Source organism: Chelonia mydas, chromosome 21 (genome assembly GCF_015237465.2).
Source record: "Chelonia mydas isolate rCheMyd1 chromosome 21, rCheMyd1.pri.v2, whole genome shotgun sequence".
Taxonomy (NCBI): Eukaryota; Metazoa; Chordata; order Testudines; family Cheloniidae; genus Chelonia; species Chelonia mydas.
In genome coordinates, this window is record NC_051261.2 from 6537078 (window position 1) to 6555788 (window position 18711).

An 18711-nucleotide genomic window follows, 5' to 3' on the forward strand; every position below is an offset into this window, starting at 1 on the left:
GCCCCACACTTTGTCCGGGGCTGGGAGCAGGCCCCAAGAGCCCGGCCTCCAGCCCCCTGCTCTGGGCACGCCACGTGAGCGGTCAAGCTGCCGGAAACAGCTGCCAGGGCCAGGGAACTGCAACTCCCAGCAGGCCTTGCAGCGAAGGCCGAACGAAGCCTCCGATTGGCCGGAGTCTCTGAGTTGGGGGCTGGTGATTGGCGGGCGGCGCGCGAGGCGAGCGGAGCGGCATGGCGGGGCGGCTGCGCGGGGCGGCCTGTGCCGCCTGCCTGGGGCTGTGCGGGGCCGCGCTGGCCCTGCTGGCCGTGGTGCTGGGGCGGGCCTACGTCCTCCGCCCGCCGCCGAGCCCGCCGCTCGGGGGGCGGCGGGCCGCGCTGGGCTTCGAGCTCAGCGCCCGCGACAGGCAGGAGCTGAAGGAGGCGCTGAGAGGTGAAGGGGCCGGGACCCCTCAGACCCCCATCCCCGGGGGAGCGCCCCGGCCCCCCAGGCCGGCCCCCCAGCCCTGGGACTCCCTGGCCCCCAACTAACCCCCACCCCGGGGGTACCCCCAGCCAAACCCCCGTTACCCCCCAACTAACCTCCACCCTCGGGGGGTACCCCCCGCCAACCCCCCCCAGCCCCTAACTAACCTCCACCCCTGGGGGGTACCCCCTGCCAACCCCCCCAACTAACCTCCACCTCCAGGGGGTACCCCCCGCCAACCCCCCACTAACCTCCACCCCTGGGGGGACACCCTCAAATTAATCCTTCTGATTTCCAGGGGGGACTGCCCCTGACTAACCCCCCACACCCCGGGGGCCCTTCACCCCAGACTAATTCTCCCATTAGACAACCTCTCACTCCTAGATTAGCCCCCCCCCCCGGGATTCCCCAGACTAATACTGCTCCCAAGAACTCATGCTCCCAGACTAAATCTTTCCACAGACATCCCCCCCTCACCTTACATGCACACAAATCTGGGGCAAAACCCGAATCCCCAGCAGGTGTCCACCAACAGAACCACCTCCACCCCTTGACAAATCCTGGAGATTATAATCCCATCCCAAATAACTCCTCCCATTCCTGATTGATCCTCCTGATGACAGACCATTTTCAGCCCCGCCCATTCCTGGCTAAGCTTCTCCCCGCCCGGGATCCCAGAACTCCATCTCTCCTGAGGAGTACACCCCCTTGGATCCCTAAAGTTACATTCCCTAACTGCACCTCCTCTGGCCACCAAAACTGCATCATGACCCTCTCCCAAGCAACTTCTACCAGGCTACCTCCCCCCATTTTCTTTGAGGCTAAGACCCCATCCAAGGGCCCTCTTGAGAGTGAGTGCTCTGAAACCCCCCTCCACCCAGGACTCACCCTCCATCTGAATTCTCTAGGGACCGAACCTGTCCTGAATACACTGAGCCCCCAGAAATCCCTTAAGTACTGATGCCTCCTCATCAGCTACTAACGCCATCCATTTACCAAGACCCCCAGAGCACTGACCTCTCTAGTCTGGTGTCCCAGGCAGAATTCCCTCAGTGGGCTCTTCTCTCCCATGTGTACCATGCACCCTCAGGCACAGACACCCACAGACAGAAGTTGCTTGAGCATTAGCGCTCCCTCAAGTGACACTGCCCCCCCCGCCCCCGACGAGCATCTTCTTCCCATTGTGTCACTTTACTTTTAAGCATCTATTCAGCCCCTTATTGCTTGCTTAGACATTGGCCTGCTCCCCTCCCAGCACCTCTTCTCAGACACTGACATGTTCCCAAGGAAACCGCTAACCCATCCTCAAGCTCTGACACCCCCCACTGGCTGCCCTCCAGCAACTGGGGCTGCTGACACCACCCTGAAACTGACAACCTCCCTTTATCTCCATAAGGCACATCCCTCCCGCCCTGCTTCCATGACACTGCAGAAAGTACATGCTATGGGTGGTAGGGAAGGAAGAAAAACTGCAGAACAAAAAGATTGAAAATCATGTCTTAAAAAAAACAAACCAGGATTTGTTTCTTCTGCTGACAAATGAAAGAAAGGAATAATATTGTTTTAATAGCTCCTCTGTATAATTCATTTCTTGTTATCAGTTAAGATTCTTTAGCACTGGATGACACTGGTGCCTGTCTCAAAATACCTGGTATATTTACATTTGCAGTCATATACTTTGACCCCAACAGATATCCTAAGCAAAACCTGGAGATGTGTCTTGGAGATAGTGGAGGACACATACACCTGAGTATCATATGTGTATCGGTGACATCTGCCTCTGACAATCTTGCTGAGTGGTCCAATGTAGATATTAATGAAAAAGAAGGAGAGGATATTGAAGGATTCCACAACCAGGGGCCTGGGTGTCTCAGAGCAGTATAGCTGTTTTAGTTTATAAAGCACTTTGCGTTCAAAGAGGATCTGTAAATGCAAGGTGCTATTGTTGTTGTTGGTTGGCCCATTCCTCATCCTTTGTTCATAAACATAATATTAAGTCTATAGAAGAGGGACAATAAGGAGTAGGTGAATCCATGCGGCTGCACCATATTTGCAGTGGATGGCAAGGAAAAACTTGCCCAGAAAGCTGTATATATGTTTTAGAGTCTGCCAAATGAATGTACTGCAAAGCTGAAACGGGTCAGTAAATGAATTATTATGCTTTCCCACAGCAGATAGTCTTGTCTTAACTGGAACCAGAATTCCATACACCTGCAGCCTTTGTTTCCTCCTACTGACAGTCTTCTCCAATATCTCATCCCGCTGACATACAAAACACAGTTTGTCTGTACTCTGCAGTTGTACATCTTGAGATGTCCCTTTGCCATACTAAATAAATTACTGCCCCCTCTTCCTTACTGGCTCAAATCAGTTAAAATGACTGTCAGACTGATTGACATCATTGCCAAAAATGCTCTACTTCATATTTTCATTTAAGGTGCCATCAAAATTCAAACAGTTTCCTTCTCTCCAGAAGACCAAAATACAACAGCCTTGGCAGAATTTGGGAATTATATTCAAAAAGGTACAGAATTTACGTTCCTACATATTTTTAATAAAAGGGCAGGAGGTTGGCAACAAGTTGAGTAGAAGGTTTAGATTCTGAATATAGTGGAATAGTACTTTGTTTGGTGTAGCACTTTTTAATCTTGATTTTTCTCAAAAGAGGAATGGATTATCATAGGGGCCAAAATGGGACCTGCAGTTCAACTGTGGCGTATCTCCACTGATGGTAGAAACTGTAGCATAGACAGGGCATAGGTGTCTTTTTACTACCATGTCATGACCCTGCTCTGAAGAGAGTTAGAGAACCTTGTGATAAAAAAGCCTAAGCCTGTCTGAAGGTTCCATCGTCCAACACAGCTGCAGTGGCAGTGAGTTACTGGTCCTGTTTTTGCCAAGGGAGACAAAGCTATTGAGGGTTTCCACTACCGATTGGGACAGTTTGGTAACGTTGTTTGAGGGAAGCTTGCACAGTTGCTGCCTGCAGCGTCTCAAGCTTTGTAGTCTTATTGCCATCCGTGTTAAAATTCACTATCGACCATGCTTCCATTAAAGTCAGTGGCAAAATTCCGCTAACAGGTTCATGTCGTATTCCCAATAATTTTGGTGGTGGAATATAAAAGACCTTGCTGATTTTTCTCCTTTGTATATTTCTCTCTTCTTTTGAATTTATTTTTAAACAGTCTTTCCTGCTGTATTTTCTACCAAGTTCATTCAACATGAGATCATTGGGGGATACAGCCATCTCTTCACTGTCCAGGGTTCTGACCCCCAGCTCATGCCCTACATGCTGCTTGCACACATGGATGTAGTCCCAGCTTCTCAAGAGGGGTGGCATGTCCCTCCTTTCTCTGCTAAGGAACTTGACGGTTTCATCTATGGACGAGGAACAGTGGACAACAAAAATTCTGCTATAGTATGTCTTCTCTGTCACCTCATTTCAGAAAAGCTCTAAGGAATGTTTTTGCTCAGGGTCTGATGGGTAAATAATTAACAGTCTCGTAGTTTTGTGATTTGAGAACTTCTGTTTTGGAACTAGTTAGCTATTGAGAGTGGCAGTAATAATCCCAGAAACAACTACATCAAAATTAACCATTGCAATGTATGAGGCAAAATGGATGCTGGCAAGACAGCAGAAATACAAACTAACCACTGCTGATTAGACAATGACCACAGTTTAGGAAGGAAAAAAAAATAGATGAGACTGGAAAAAAACACAAGTGTTAACGGATTACAAAATTCATCCCCACTGTTCTTATTTTTCTCTTTGTTCTTCCTTAGTAATGTTTTTGTATAAAAAGTTAATTCTCATTAAAGTAATGGATTTGCTACAACTAGCGAGAGCCATACCATATGCAGTCTAGATGCAATTTAAAGGCTCAGTTAAGTGGGGGGTTTTCAGACATAGAGACCCCGAACATGCTCCCTTTGAAGCGAGTTGGAGTTTGCCTTGGCCTCCAGTAAGAGTAGGATCAAGCCCATACTGTTTTATATATTTATTCTGATATTATGTAACACACTGAGTTTTAAGGATTATTAAGTCTGTTGGATTGTATTTGCAAAAGAATATGATTATCATCAACTAGGTGGAGTGAAAAAAAACCCCGAAATAGTTAAAAGAATGAAGCCTGCTTGAGGACTGTGAAAGTACCGGATTTCCTTTACATCTTCATGTTCTTCGCCATATGAAGTAGCTCTTCTTTGCAACCTCAGAGAGCAAAACGACACAGTGACTAACATGCTGCCTCTGTTCCACAGGGTATTCTGCAAGCTCTAGAATTCCTGCTGAGAAGAGACTACAGACCTCGCAGGTCTTTCTATATCGGCATTGGACATGACGAAGAGGTATTTCTCTCAGTCTGTCTCTCTCTCTTGTTTCCTCCTATAACAGCAGCTTAATTCTTGGATAGCCAGTTGCCTGCATTGTCCTTGTACTTGACTAAATCAACTTTAGAGCATTGCAGTCATAGGTATATATTGACAGTTCAGCTCTCAGTGACCTGGGTGTCAGGGTTTTGCTCAGTGGAAAGAGAGGAAAAGGGTAAATCCATACTGTTCTTTGGTATGGCTTTTCTAGGGCTGTCAGACATAAAAAGTACAGTGTATGAGTGAAATGTGAAAATCCAGGTTAAGATGTTTTTGACTGTTGCAGGTGAACAGTGTTATCTAACAGAGTCTTTAATGACATAGGGCTAGAAATAGAGAATGATAGGGTAGCAGAATTACCATTCTTATAAAGACAAGAAGGGCGTTCAGTAAAATTGAAAGACAAGAAATGATAAAATTAAATACCTTTTTAAACAATGTCTAATTAAGATATAGAGGTCATTGCTGTGAGGTAGCATTGAGGCTTCTCATGAATAATGAGAACATCTTCAGTTATATTAGACTGGATGTAAACTCTCCTGCTTCAGAGCATAAGCAACCACTAATTGATGGGGGTTAGAAAGAAACTTCACCTTATGGACAGGTTATTTCATAATTGCTCACTCTGGGGTTTCTTGCACCTTTCTCATGTAGCACTGGTCACTGTCAGAGTCAGGATACTGTACTAGATGGACTGCTTGTGCGATTCAGCATGGCAATTCCTCTGATTTGGACTCTCATAGGTATCAGGTCGTAAGGGAGCAATGAAGATTGCAGCTCTGCTGGAAGCTAGAGGAGTGAAGCTTTCTTTCCTGCTAGATGAGGGAAGCGTTATCTTAGATGGGTTCTTGGAGGGAATAAAGAAGCCAGTAGCAGTGTAAGTAAGGAAAGAAGAGAATTTAACACAATGAGCCTGATCCCTGGCTTTATGGGTAAGTATGAGAGAGTCTTCTAGTTTGGACTAATGCAGGGGTGTCCATAATTCAACATACAGGCCCTCTATGGCATCTTAAAATGTGGCCTGCCGCTGCCCTTTTTTTCCTTGGTGAAGACACAGCTGACGAACTGCAGGGTTTTATTGCTGGTGATTTGATTGCAGTTTCTGTTCATCTCAGTGTAAATATAAATACAAGCAAATATTCGGGTTGTGTGCATGTTTAAGAATTAAGTATATTTACATACTTACATACATCTGTGTGTGGCTCTTAGGCTCCTGTCAGATTTTCATTGCAGCTCTCAGTGTTGCAAACATTGGGCATCCTTAGCTAATGCATGGAGCACTTGGCTGGGAAAAGCACCCTACGGTTTTCATCCCACCAATCACTGTATCACACTTTTGTTATACCTCCTTGTTTACTTGAGTAGGTGAGTTTGGCTAGGTTGCAGCTGAGTCACAGGGGCTGAGGATGGAGATGCCCATATTTATACGTAGCTGTCTTCTAGGCTGTCGTTTGTAGCTGCCCATGGATTTTATTTTTTTTCTTTAGATAAAAATTTAGTAACTTTGGTGTGTAGTTGAGGTTTTGGCAGCAGAACCTGAGGCTGGTTCACCGTTGTGGCAATCAGTGTTTCAGCCTCCTGACTGCCATTTGCTACTTTGCAAATGGCAGGATGGGACATGCAATCAATACTGTTTCTCTTTGGTCAGCTTAGATAGTGACCCTGATGTAGCTGTGAAGTGTTTAAAAACAAAAGTTAGTCTTTGGCATGCAGCTTGTAAGCTTGATTCATACCTTTTCTGAGGAAATGCAAGGGTGACCCTTTATCTTGAGAAGGAAAGAATGAGGAAATGGGATATCTGTTGAGTTATGAATTCTGTCCCTTTCCGTCTGTGGTAGAGAATCCTCTGAAGACCTGGGATCCCTCAGTGGCCTCACTGAAATATCACCTGAAGGTTAATTTAGGAAGCCCTGTGATGAGTCAGTCTCATTTATTTGTTGTTATAAAAAGCAGGGAAAAGACAACCTGGTGCTAACAGGATTTGGAATTGTGATATAAAAAATTTGATGATAAAACAAATGTGATGAACACAGGCACTATCAGACACTGTTGGTAGAAGGGTCAGATCTGACTGCGTATAGGTGTTTCAGTTTTACAAATCCATTTCCTTCTCCAAAGCTGCAATTTAGTTTTTGTGGGAAGCATTCTGGTTTTCATGCAGAACTGTAGTCAAAAAGAGAACCCCATAATCTTAGTGTTGGCTGTGGAAGCATATAAAATTGACAAGTGCATGGGCCAGTCTCCCAATGGAAAATATGATACCTATATTTTGAAATATGAATGCAGTTTAGAATTAATAAGACAGCAATTGGCCCTTGACATCAAACTAGATTTAAAATGCTATTGTTTAAGGTTAACACTGCATAGGATAAGTATTTCCTATTGTCAACCTCCACAGAGGTGTTTGTAATCATTAATTCCTTTTAATTACCATGAAACTGTCTTGCTATACTTAAATGACATTTGTTTTTAAGACACTTGGTCTGTCAACTATACTGCAGCTGTGGTTCAACACGTAAGCAAAGAGCCTTCCGAGTGCACTTACTTTCAGTCTCTCACCGTGCTGTCACAAGCAGGGTACTGCAGCTGTGCCAGAGCAAGTGTGTTAGTTGTGTGATGTGAAATCTGGAGAAAAAGCCAAGACCCCAATGCTCCTACCACTCAGGTGTGGCTTTAAATGCTTTTGTTGTTGCTGCTGCTCTTAGAGTATTTTTATCTGGTTCTAAAAAATAAGCGTATCAGCCCCCTCTGTCTACAATCTGTGGAGGCTGAAGAACTCCAGTTATGTAATACTTGGAATCGGCTTGATGAAGTTATTTCTCGTTCATCAGAATAGCTATCACAGAGAAGGGTGCAATTACAGCGAACTTCAGCGTGGAAAAAGAGCAAGGTCATTCCTCTGCCCCTTCTAAGGAGACGAGTATTGGTATTCTTGCAGCAGCGTTGTCCAGGTGAGAGTTTACCTAGCTGTGTAACAGACCTAAGACTGTCATGCAAAATCTCCTTAAACAGACTTGACCTCAGCACTAGATATTGTACCTCTCTGAGGATGTTTAAAACTGAAGCTTATGGCTCAGATAAGTGCTGATATGCAACCCCTGGCAGAGGGGTTGTGGTCAGGGGAAGAGGGCATGGCTGGAGCACCTCTGCACTCCAGCTGTTCGCAGTTCCTGGAATGGTCCCTAGGGAACTTAAAAGGCCAGGCATAAATTAGAGCATCATCGGGGCTACTCAGACTTACACCAAGGGCCTAAATGTCACTGAGTAGCGCCAGAATTTGGATATCTGCAAAGGTGACATGAAGCTATTTTTGTTCCTTCCTTTTGTTTGTTGCCAGAATTTCTCTCCAAGAATCTTTCTTGACTGTATCTGCTGCCTACAGGTGATATCTATGCAGGCAAATAAACATGATGTGGTATCAAAATGTTATTTCCCGTAGGCTCTGGTACAAGATAGTGCTCCTCCTTCTCAGCCTCCCTGTCCCAGTGGATACAGAATAGATTGATGGGGGCAAGGATGTTGTTTTATAAAGTGCCTGAAATAAAGAGAGACTTGCTATCTTTTTGGCCTACCATTTTTATAGATTTCCACATCTCCCTTACTGTCCCTTCCTTCTCATTGGGAGGCAACCTTGGCTATCTCTTCATCCTCCCCAAAATACTATCTTTGGATGAGACAGGAATGCTCTGAAATCCATGGTGAAGTTGTTCTCCTTGATTTGTGAGCTAAGAGAAATGTGGCTACATTTCAAGCTCTTGGCAAAATCCATGAATAAAAATGCAACCTGTTTTCTGCAATAATGTAAAATAAGGTTTTTTTTCACATGCTCATTTGCGTGTTGTAGGTTGGAGCAGAATCCCATGCCCAATCTGTTTGGCCATGGGCCAGAAATTATGATTCTTGAGCACTTGGCTTCAGAGGTAAGGATTCAACTGTAGCTTCATCCTCAAGTTTTACATTATTAATATTAATAAATTAAAAGTAGCCCCAGACGTAAATTACCTAGGGAGGTTTCCTAGTCTCTGTTAAAATCATTTAACTCAGAAAGGAGAATTCAAAGCCTAAATGCAATAGTTCTCCCTTTGCAGCATCCCTCTCATACTGTACATAGCAGTGATCCTTTAACCCTGTGTTCTGCACTGAGTAGTGACATCACTTTAGTTTCTAAAGCTGGAATTTTGATAATTGGTGTATTTTTGTTTTCTCTTGCCACTTAGTTCCGTTTTCCTCTCAATATCATCATGACCAACCTGTGGCTGTTCTCACCTATCATCAGCAGGTAAGGGAACACATCTCCTCTTCCACACTCCCAGCCTCTGCCCCCGTGAAATATGGGAACTAATGTCCATTTAGAAACTTTAGTCCTCTAGCTTTCTTGCCAATCAGCCTGATCTTCCGTGGAAATCAGCCATCCTATTTCTCAGTTTATGAGACTGTAAAGCATTTACCTTGCTTTAATTAATAATTGAAACATACTGTAGCTGCTCTGTTAATGCATAGAGTGGTCTAATCAATTTAATTCTCACTGTTGTCATTTATATCTTTTATAAGTACAAAACTCCTTTTAAAAACTTATTTTCATGCAGAATTTTCGAGCAGAAGCCGTCCACTAATGCCTTGATTCGGACCACCACAGCAATCACCATGTTTAATGCAGGAATCAAGGTAGCTTCATGTGTGCATTTGATGTTTCCTCTACATAGCGTGAGGAGAACGCCTGTATTATTTAGAATGGTGGTTCCCACATACTGCTAGATGTACCACTATGAATGGTTTTCTAGTCTTCTCCTACACTTAATTTTAAACTCGGCCTCTATACTGGGCCTTCATGCTTTGCCAACCTCACTCCATCTGAAAGTATAGCCCAGTTCAAACCTTAGGGTTTACAATAGAAAATTGTTTCATTGATGACCATATGTGTTATCCAGTTCTTTCTAAACTGGTGCTGAAAATGGTTTAAGTGCTAATGTAAACAGGATAAAAAACATTTTCAGTCCCGTTACACGAAGCGTGATTGAGACTTTGGACCACCCATTTTCAGCAACAGGACAGCTTCCTACTATAGATGGGACCTTTGTCCCATGATCACAAGACTGATATCCCTAAACTCCACAGTGGGTTAGAGCAAGCACAGCAGAGTGAGAGGCAGCAGGTTCTGGCTGGTACAGTCAAGGTCTTAACCTGATAAATAGGTGCAGTTACCCAGAACAGTTGAGAATTGCAGCTCTGAAACACCAATGAGAGCAATTAATAGTTTGGCTACTTTGTGCATTCCTCAAAGGAAATCTTTACTGAAAAGGATCACTTGTCTAGAAAACAAGATATAATAGAAAAGTCTCTAAAGTGCCACAAGTCCTCCTTTTCTTTTTGCGGATACACACTAACACGGCTGCTACTCTGAAACCTGTCAAGATATAATAGGTAAACAGTGACACTGAGTGGTGAGAAGAGAAATAACATGTTGTTTGCTTTGCTTTTTTACTGTGTGTGTTCAAAGACTGTGTAACTTGCATACTTAACAAAGTATAAAATATATTTTGTAGAAAACGGGAATTCCATACCTGTACTTATGCTGTTAAGTGATGTACATGGGTCATGTCTGGTGTGCTTTGAGGCAATGGACTCAGCTATAAAGGAGGATTTTTTGGAAGAGTGACTTCATATAAAATGAAGTTATTATTTAAAAAAAACTATGCCAAGCCCTTTCTCACACAGAGAAAAAATTCTAAATGAAAAGTGCCTATTCCTTATATAACTACCTGTGTTGTAAATGACTAATGTTTACAGCGATCAAATGGTGGAAGGTTTGGGCATTTATTTCAATGGGAGCTGGTGGAGGCCTTGAACGGTGAGCTCTGGAACTGCATGAGCAGTAGTTTAACTTTTTTGGTAGCAGGATGATGTAATATTACAGTGGCAGTTCTGTGATTGGCCTTTGACTCTGCTTATGACTTTCTCTGTATTGTTTGTACCTCCTTTTTCCCCCCTAGTCCAATGTCATCCCACCTTCCGCAAAAGCAACTGTGAATTTTCGGATCCACCCATCACAAAAGGTTGAAGAGGTAATGTCTGCATGTTACACTTTTGTTCACCTTTTGTTTTCATCATGACATTTGTCCCTGACATGTCATTTACTTAACTTTCCTATACCTTTGAAATAGACAGTTGTTGACTGCTCTGGAGTTTGCAAGCTTTCCTCTCTGTTGTCGACCTTGCCTCTGCAACCTCCGGACTGCGCGGTTGTAATACACTCTACCTAAGGTTCCATAGAAGACCCCTTAGAAGGTTCATGTAGTGCAAAATTGCCTGCCTGCATTTTGCAGATGTGAGCATGTAATATCTGTGCTCTGTGCTGGCTTCCTTTATGTTTCCAGGTGCAAGTCAAGCTACTGGTTGTCTTCTGTAAATCTCTGAGTGTAATGGCATCTGGCCAGCTGAGAATACCTTATCCCCTGTTGCAGCAGGTCTTTTCCATCAGAAAGCTCTCATTGTCTGTCCCGAAGTTTAGAGTCTAGGGGGAAGGAAGTGTTCTGCAATTTGCAGTTGCCAGAGCCAAATTTATCAAAGGTTTTTTTTTTCCCTTTGAGCACATAGTATAAGATGCATGTGTCCATTGCGTCTTTTTCTTTATTTGGGCCTGTAACCAGGGAAGATTGTCCCTTTGGGCCAGTTGTTTGCTTTAGTGTTTGTTATATGTGCCAGATATCACAGTGATGAATGCAGTATAAATGAGAGAGATCCTCAGTGGCTTGTTTTACAGGACTCTTTTTGAAGACTCACTTTGGATTCTAAACACTACCTTCTAAATATGGAGGAGGACAGGAGACAGTCCGGATTCTGAGGGATGCCCTCTATGAAATGTAGACCTGCAGCTATATTAAGCAGCCTTGGGGAGTCACTCTTGCTTCAGAGTAACCCATAGACAAGTGGCTCCCACACTTCATTGGTTCACATACCACCGCCTTAAAAAAAATGTGAAGTGAATTGATGAAACATCGAGCTCACGTACTACCAGTGGTACATGGTGATCCATGGTTTGGGAATCTTGCCATGGACCATACATGCTTACGTAATAGTATTAAGGCTTATCTTCTGACAGTTGTAGCCACTAGAAGGTGACCTGATCTCTCACACTTGAGAAGGTCTGACATAGCCTATTATTTATGAATAATATCAACCCCCTCTCTCTGGACAATCATGCTGAAAGCTTTTTTGGTATTCCATTCACTTGACTGATCCAGTTACACAGTGGTGCCCTTTTGTACTGAAGGGGTTAAGGAAGGCCTTTTGAGGCACTGACGCATAAGTGATTGCCTTGGAAGTCCTTCGACCTTTAATGCCGGGAGCGCATTGTGTAAGAGGAAAACAGACTTCCACCATGAGGCCACTACATGGTCCCTGTCCTGATTGTATGTCTTCATTTGGAGCCATAGCTGGCAATTGATTTACAAGACAAGCCTTGAAACTGGCACCTACACAGACATCCACAAGGAAAACTCTCATTCCCTTTGCTTATTTGTTCCTCTGGGTGTGTTCATAGGTGCTAGAGATAGTCAAAAACACTATTGCTGATGACAGAGTAAAGATACACCTACAGGAAGCCTTTGACCCACTCCCTATCAGCCCCTGGGATAATCATGCCTTTGGAGTCCAGATTTTCCGAAGAACCCTACTGGATGTTTTCCCCGATGTCAGCAACATAGCTCCAGGTAAGCGCCACTCATGATGATTATTGTTTCCTCTTATACTTCCACATTCCTGTGGGCCCCCCACCATCCCCAGTTGCTTTGTTTCCATTTCTGTGTATCCCTCCACCTCAGCTGTTAACGACTGGAAACAGCTGTTGTTCCCTCTTGTGTTAGGTTCCATCTCTCTGCTTTAAAGTGTGTGTGTGTGTGTGTGTGTGTGTGTTGAGTTATGGTAGAAATAGAAAAAGCAAACAGGAAACTGGCAGAAACAATGAACTTTGAATTGAGTCTCCCTGCAAAACACCCCAGGGAATCTCTTCAGGGATGTTAGGAGTAGCAGGAGAGGTCTTCTCATTTTAGCCTTTCAGTTTGCACTTCCATGACTGGCAAAACCATCTTTCATCTTCTGTGCTGTACCTGACTATCTAAAGTCCTTATCATGCAAGGTGTTCTATGCTGGTGCTACACAGCTTATGGGATAGGGACTTAAGTTTGAAATTGACACATAGAAGAATAAGAGCCTGATCCTGACAGGTGCTGGGCACCACAACTCCCATTGAAGCCAATGAGGTGTGGTGCTCCGCTCCTCTCGTTGCTGAAAGAGTTCCAGCATTCTTTATTTCCCGTGCTGACATGGGAACAGTAATTTATTTTCAAAAGGAGTTTAAGTTTTCAAAGCGTAGAAATGCTACATCAGCCAAGCCTTTTTCCTTGACAGCTAATTGGTTTCACTTGTGCTGAGACAACCTGACCCGTGGGTTTGTTTTCCAGGTATTTGTATTGGAAACACAGACAGCCGGCACTTCACTAAGCTCACAGATGCCATTTATCGATTTAACCCACTGGTCTTTAAACCGGACGATTTACCCAGGTATTATATTCTGCTTGTGGGGGGAATGCTAAAGGGACTATAGAAAGAAAATTAGCATGTGCTGGCCTAGAGAATGAAACCCAAATTTGTATGCCATGGTGTGGCCATATGGGTGCCTCAGAATCACAAAAGCCACCCATTTTCTGCAGAGTTGGGTGCTGCACTCATAATGGATGAGAACTGCTGTGGGAGAGAGTTAGCCCCGATTCATCTCTATTTAAAATGTAGACAGGACCTGGTTCAAACATCCCTTCCAGTGGGACAGCTGAACTTGCAGGGTTGGCTGGATCAGAAATACAATTCAGGATTCTGAAAGGTTTGGTTCTAGTGTGAAGCCCTTGTTTAATATGCATGTCCACATGCCGGCACAAACATGGTACTCCCACTTGATTAACTCTTTAAAGCTGGGAGTTGTGTGAATACAAAAGTATTAACCATGCTAGGAGTTGGTTCACTTGCTAGTGCATCAATTTTATTTTCCACGCGAGTGGAACTGAAATAGGAGCAGAGTGCCCAGGTAGCTGTTCTGCCCTCTGACTCAAAGGGCCTCTGGTATGTCAGTGCAGGAACCTACGGTGCCTACTATACTTCCACTTGCCTGCCCTTTCTACCCACTCCATGGTCTTACCCACTGTGCTCTGGCCTTAGAATCAGTAAGCCATTTATACTGGCCTCAGGAAAAGATCTTGCTTGGAGTGCATTGTTCTGTAGATTTTTATTTGTCTCACACTGTTTCCTACTTACATCCTGACATTCCTGAGCCTTTATAAAGAGAACTGGGGAATCAGCAGCCTGGACTGGGTTTGCAGTTCCCATGTAGGTGGCTCATGCATATTGTAATGAAAAATATTCTTCTCACTTTAACAGAGTCCATGGGTTGAATGAGAGGATCTCAATTGAGGGCTATGAGAAACAAGTGGAGTTTCTTTACCAGCTGATTCAGAACTCTGATATCAACAAGCTCCCAGAGCCTCATGCAAACTCCCACGAGCTGTGAGACAAAAGAAATGGGGAGAGGAGCAGCTATCAAGGTGAATCATGGGATGGCAGCAACTTGGGGTATACAAAGCAGCTACTTATTGACATTGCATTTTGTTCTGGAACTAGGTTATTGCGGATGGTAATTTGCATAGAGATGAAAAGCAATGAGGCTGCTGTCAGCAGATACAAAGCCTGCCAAAAAGTAAAGGGAAACTTGAAATGGCAGAAGAGAATTGGATCAATAGAAAAAACCTCTGATCTCCACACCACCTCATCTCCCTACCTTCACCTGCAGCCATTAGACACATACTAACATTAAAGGGAAATGCTGTGGGATGGAGCTTGGGGAAGGGAATGTTAAGGAGACAACGAACAAGCACAACATAGAAAAACTGGTGGAAATGGCCAGAAAAGAGAGATTTATTTTCTGGAAATATCCATCTCCTTTCATAACCCCACTCCTTTATTGTACCACGAAATTCACCCCTGTGGAAAGGGCCAGTGCAAGGCCTAGGCACTACCCAGGTCCTGTCTGGAAGGCTTAAGTCCCACTAAAGTAGGAATTTAATTAGGATTTAAGTGGTGCCTACACCTTGTCCCAGCCCTCTACACGGGCGAATTTCATCCAAATGGATCATTATTTGTATTCCCAAAACACTGAAGCACTGATCTGCAAGGTGCTGAGCTGAGGTCAGTGGAAACTGAAGTCACTGAGCACTTTGCGAGATCAAACCCCAGAAGCCTAAAAATCCTGGTGCTGTGTAGTTTAAAGACAGCATTAAATGCTGAATGTATACCCCCCGCAGTAGTATGTCTGTGGAGCATGCTGTGTAATGCCCCTGGTACTGCAGCAAGCTTGCTTTTGCCATTAAGTAGACTTTCCCTGATGCTCACATGCCATCCATTGTTTACATTTTTCCTGAGCTGTGGTGCATTTTACCTGTGTAATAGATGGATATATATGCCTGAAGGGGTGCTAGTTAACGTACCGGCAAGGCCACAGGAGCATATGCCCCCTCCTCAGCCCCCTCTGTACATTTACTGCCTGCTGCCATTTCAGAAAAGACTAGTGCTTTGGGGGGCCAACCTGGTACACTTTTCAGGGGCCCGGTTTTCAGAAGGTGGGTGTTCAGCACTTTCTGAAATCCCATTTAAGAGATCTCCCAGTCACTAGACATTTGAAAATCTTGGTCATAATTTACAATAATTTTAAAAAATCTCGGTAAGATCTAATTACATAGTTCCAACTGGTGGTGCACCAGATCTTGGAGGTGCTATTGCCTGCCTCTGATTTCTTTTCCTCTTTTTTTTTTTTTTTTGTTGCTTTTAAGTATTTCTGTCTCTCTTTGGTAAGCCCATGAGGCACTATGTGATCGTGGTGCCAGAATTATGAATTGCAACTTAAAGGAAAAGTAAATCAAAATTGTGCGTTCGTCTATTTTCCCTTTTCACTGAATAAGCTGATACCTAGGAGATATATTCTTCTTTTTTCGTCTTTAGTTTTCCATTCCTAGCTCGTTTCTGTATGGTGCAGAATGACCCCAGTTCCCTTCCAGTGCAGGGGGAGCTGAGAACACTCTGCACCTCACTGGAAAGGGCCCTAGCACACTAAAGCTATGTCTACACTCACACTTTTCAGGAAATCACCCACCCTTGCCCTAGTAATGATGGTAGCCTTAGTACAGACAGGCCATTGGCATTTTTACTACCATGTTATCTAACCCTGAATGCTTTGCACTAGTGCACCCATCATTGTTACCACCCAGGGATTTGCACCAGAGGGAGACTTCCCAGAAAGTGCTAATGTAGACCAGGATTAAGTATCCTTCTTTTAGGCTATTGCAAAAATGTTCCCTTTCACTAAAGTTGCCATTATTAATCAAATAAACAATTGCCAAGAAGGGGCATCTGATCCAGATGCTATCCCCAAGTGCAAATAGGTGAAAGCCACTTCATGCACTACTAACACAGGAAATGCAATGCTGGAAACAAGCTAAAACCTCTTTCAGTTGCACTGTTCCACAGATGTTTGTCAAGTTGTACACTGGAATGGAAGGTTCTCTCTGTATTCTTGGTGAAGAATATATAGGAATACGGTACGGTACAATGAAATGTCATCTTGGAAAACATTAAATAATGAAACTGATTCTTGTACTTTCCTTCTTACCAAACTGTGTATGTCCACAGGTTTTTTTGCAACAGATGTACTAAAATTAAATTACTGATAAAAAATAAAACCTAATCTTGATTTGAAGCTAATAAAAATGGGATTGCAGATTCTTTCCTAGTCTTTATTTAATATTCTAACATGAATGTATAATTGCTGGGAAGACGTTCATCTCTTCCCTGCCATCAGTCATTTCCACACCTGGGTCTTCACTAGAGCTAGTCAAAAAATTTCCATCAAAACAAATTTTTGCCAAAACAGGAAAAAAACCCCACATTTTTCCAACCAGCCCTCATCTCCCCTCCCTGGTGCCCTCCTTTCTGTACAAAGCCTGTGTCAATTAACTTTGTCTGTTTCCTTCCATAAACTGTTTAGGAGTCTGCTTAAATATCCAGCCGGATTTGCTACTTCAGTGACAGGAGGTTCCCCTTGAACCTGACACTCTCCAGCCCCACTGAGCTAGGTAGCAAGAAGCCTTTAATCAAGTGTATCTCTCCTCTGTGCTACCATGTGGCTGGCTTTGAGAAGAAACCTGTCATGCTTGGAGTGCCAGCTCTCAAGGAGGGAGACTACCACCCCAAAGTCAACTTCCACAAGCTACATGTGTGGCTTTAGAAAGCTGCAATGACATAGCTGTTTCCCTGAAACCCCCTTGTACTTTGAAATATCAGGCTGAATCTAAAATAGAGACTTGAACCATTAGTAATTGAACCAGCCAGGAGCCCTCAGCAGTAGAAGTGTTGTATCTGTTACATCAGTGATTCCCATCCACACACACCCTTCAGCAGCAGAGATTGGCACATTGAAGACCCACATGCACGTCTAATCCAAATGGTGATCTTATAGTTTAGGTGGTGTTGGGAGCACCTTTTTGTGGGGGAACCTAGTGGTTAACACACTAAATTCTGGGCAAAGCTGCCATTTGCACTGGTGCAGGTTGATGTGGTTTCAAGCAGAGGGTGAGCTGCACCAGTGCACTGTGGCTTATTGCAGTTTTGCTTATTTACACTAGGGGTTTGCACCAATGCAGTTGCAAAAATGTCTGCAATCGCATGTAGGCAAGGCCTCAGAGATGGAGGTGGACCACGTCACTTACAGATTCAGACATGCCAACTTGCAGCACCATTTAACTGTGCAGGAGCTGTCATGTTTCAAAGGGGAGGATTAAGAAGTGTAGAAACCATAATCACCACTTTCACAGCATTCTGCCTTAAGCCAAGGGCAACAGGTGTCCCTGTAAGGGACCAGACCCAAAATGTCCCCATTGATTTGTTTAGAAAGGAATGGAGAAAATGTTGAGGTTTAATTAAGTCTTTAGCGGCGGGGGTGTCTGATAAGTAGCCTTTTGTTTCTCCCCGGCATGTGCTGCTTTGTGTGGACCCCTCACCGTTTCTGAAGTGGTAGAGTACCTTTAGCTCTCCCTGGGATTTGGCCCTGTTTGCAGGGGGCGTGAAACAAAGTAAGACAATGATGTGCTATGTGGAATGTTAATCAGCTTAATGTAAATTAAAGAGCAGCTCCCAGCCAGACTTCTAATAAGAGTGCTTAATAGAGCATGTTTCATCTTCGTTTTGTTAGCACTAAATAGGCTACAATCCTGCAGTGAGCTGTGGGTGGGCAGACCTCAGCCTCTGGGCTTAGAACCATCGTGGGATCAGAGCCTTCATTAGTTTCTGCCAGTTCCTCTTCCCCGCTCCATCCTGATCTCCTGCCACCAGCACAAATCCAAATCATTCTCTGTAGTCTTGACAAATGCAATCTTGTCCCGGTCATATCCCTTCAACAAATAGTTGTTAGTTTGCTCAATCCAATGTCTGCTGAAGTCAGTGGAGAGATTTGCACTGACATCAATGGGCTTTGGATCAAGTCCTCTGATTCTCACAAACACCCATCTGCAGTGAGATAGGTAAGTGTCATCCCACTTGACAGGGAAACAGCAACGGAGAGATGTGGAAAGGCCTGCCTCAGATAACTCTTACCCTTAAGAATTAGGTGGGTTATGGATTGACAAAAAATCCTTCAAGCTGATCATGTACCTGGAGTGCAACTTGACAGGTCCTGCTCTACCCCTTGATCCTCCTGTCTCTCTTTAATGATGGTTTAGGAGCTGTGCAACCATGAGTTCAAACCTTGAGGGGGCCATTTAGGGATCTGGGGAAAAAAAAAAATTGGGG

The 18711-nt window shown here is 44.1% G+C and overlaps 1 protein-coding gene across 1 annotated transcript; it reads left to right on the forward strand.

Moving 5' to 3' along the window:
• The first annotated feature begins 215 nt into the window (after positions 1-215).
• Positions 216-16629, forward strand: PM20D1 (peptidase M20 domain containing 1). The gene is made up of 13 exons (XM_037884879.2): positions 216-429; positions 2900-2986; positions 3648-3880; positions 4723-4809; positions 5574-5707; positions 7662-7781; positions 8675-8750; positions 9048-9109; positions 9417-9495; positions 10821-10892; positions 12371-12539; positions 13290-13389; positions 14257-16629. The coding sequence occupies exons 1-13, from the start codon at positions 231-233 to the stop codon at positions 14384-14386; spliced, it is 1548 nt and encodes a 515-aa protein (XP_037740807.1). The 5' UTR covers positions 216-230; the 3' UTR covers positions 14387-16629.
• Positions 16630-18711: the final 2082 nt, after the last annotated feature.

Bases quoted from the DNA above. Each gene is read 5' to 3' on its own strand.
- PM20D1 (XM_037884879.2), top strand. From the start codon at position 231: ATGGCGGGGCGGCTGCGCGGGGCGGCCTGTGCCGCCTGCCTGGGGCTG. The intron at 10,893-12,370 runs GTAATGTCTGCA...GTGTGTTCATAG, and splicing joins CATCACAAAAGGTTGAAGAG to GTGCTAGAGATAGTCAAAAA. The intron at 13,390-14,256 runs GTATTATATTCT...TCACTTTAACAG, and splicing joins AAACCGGACGATTTACCCAG to AGTCCATGGGTTGAATGAGA.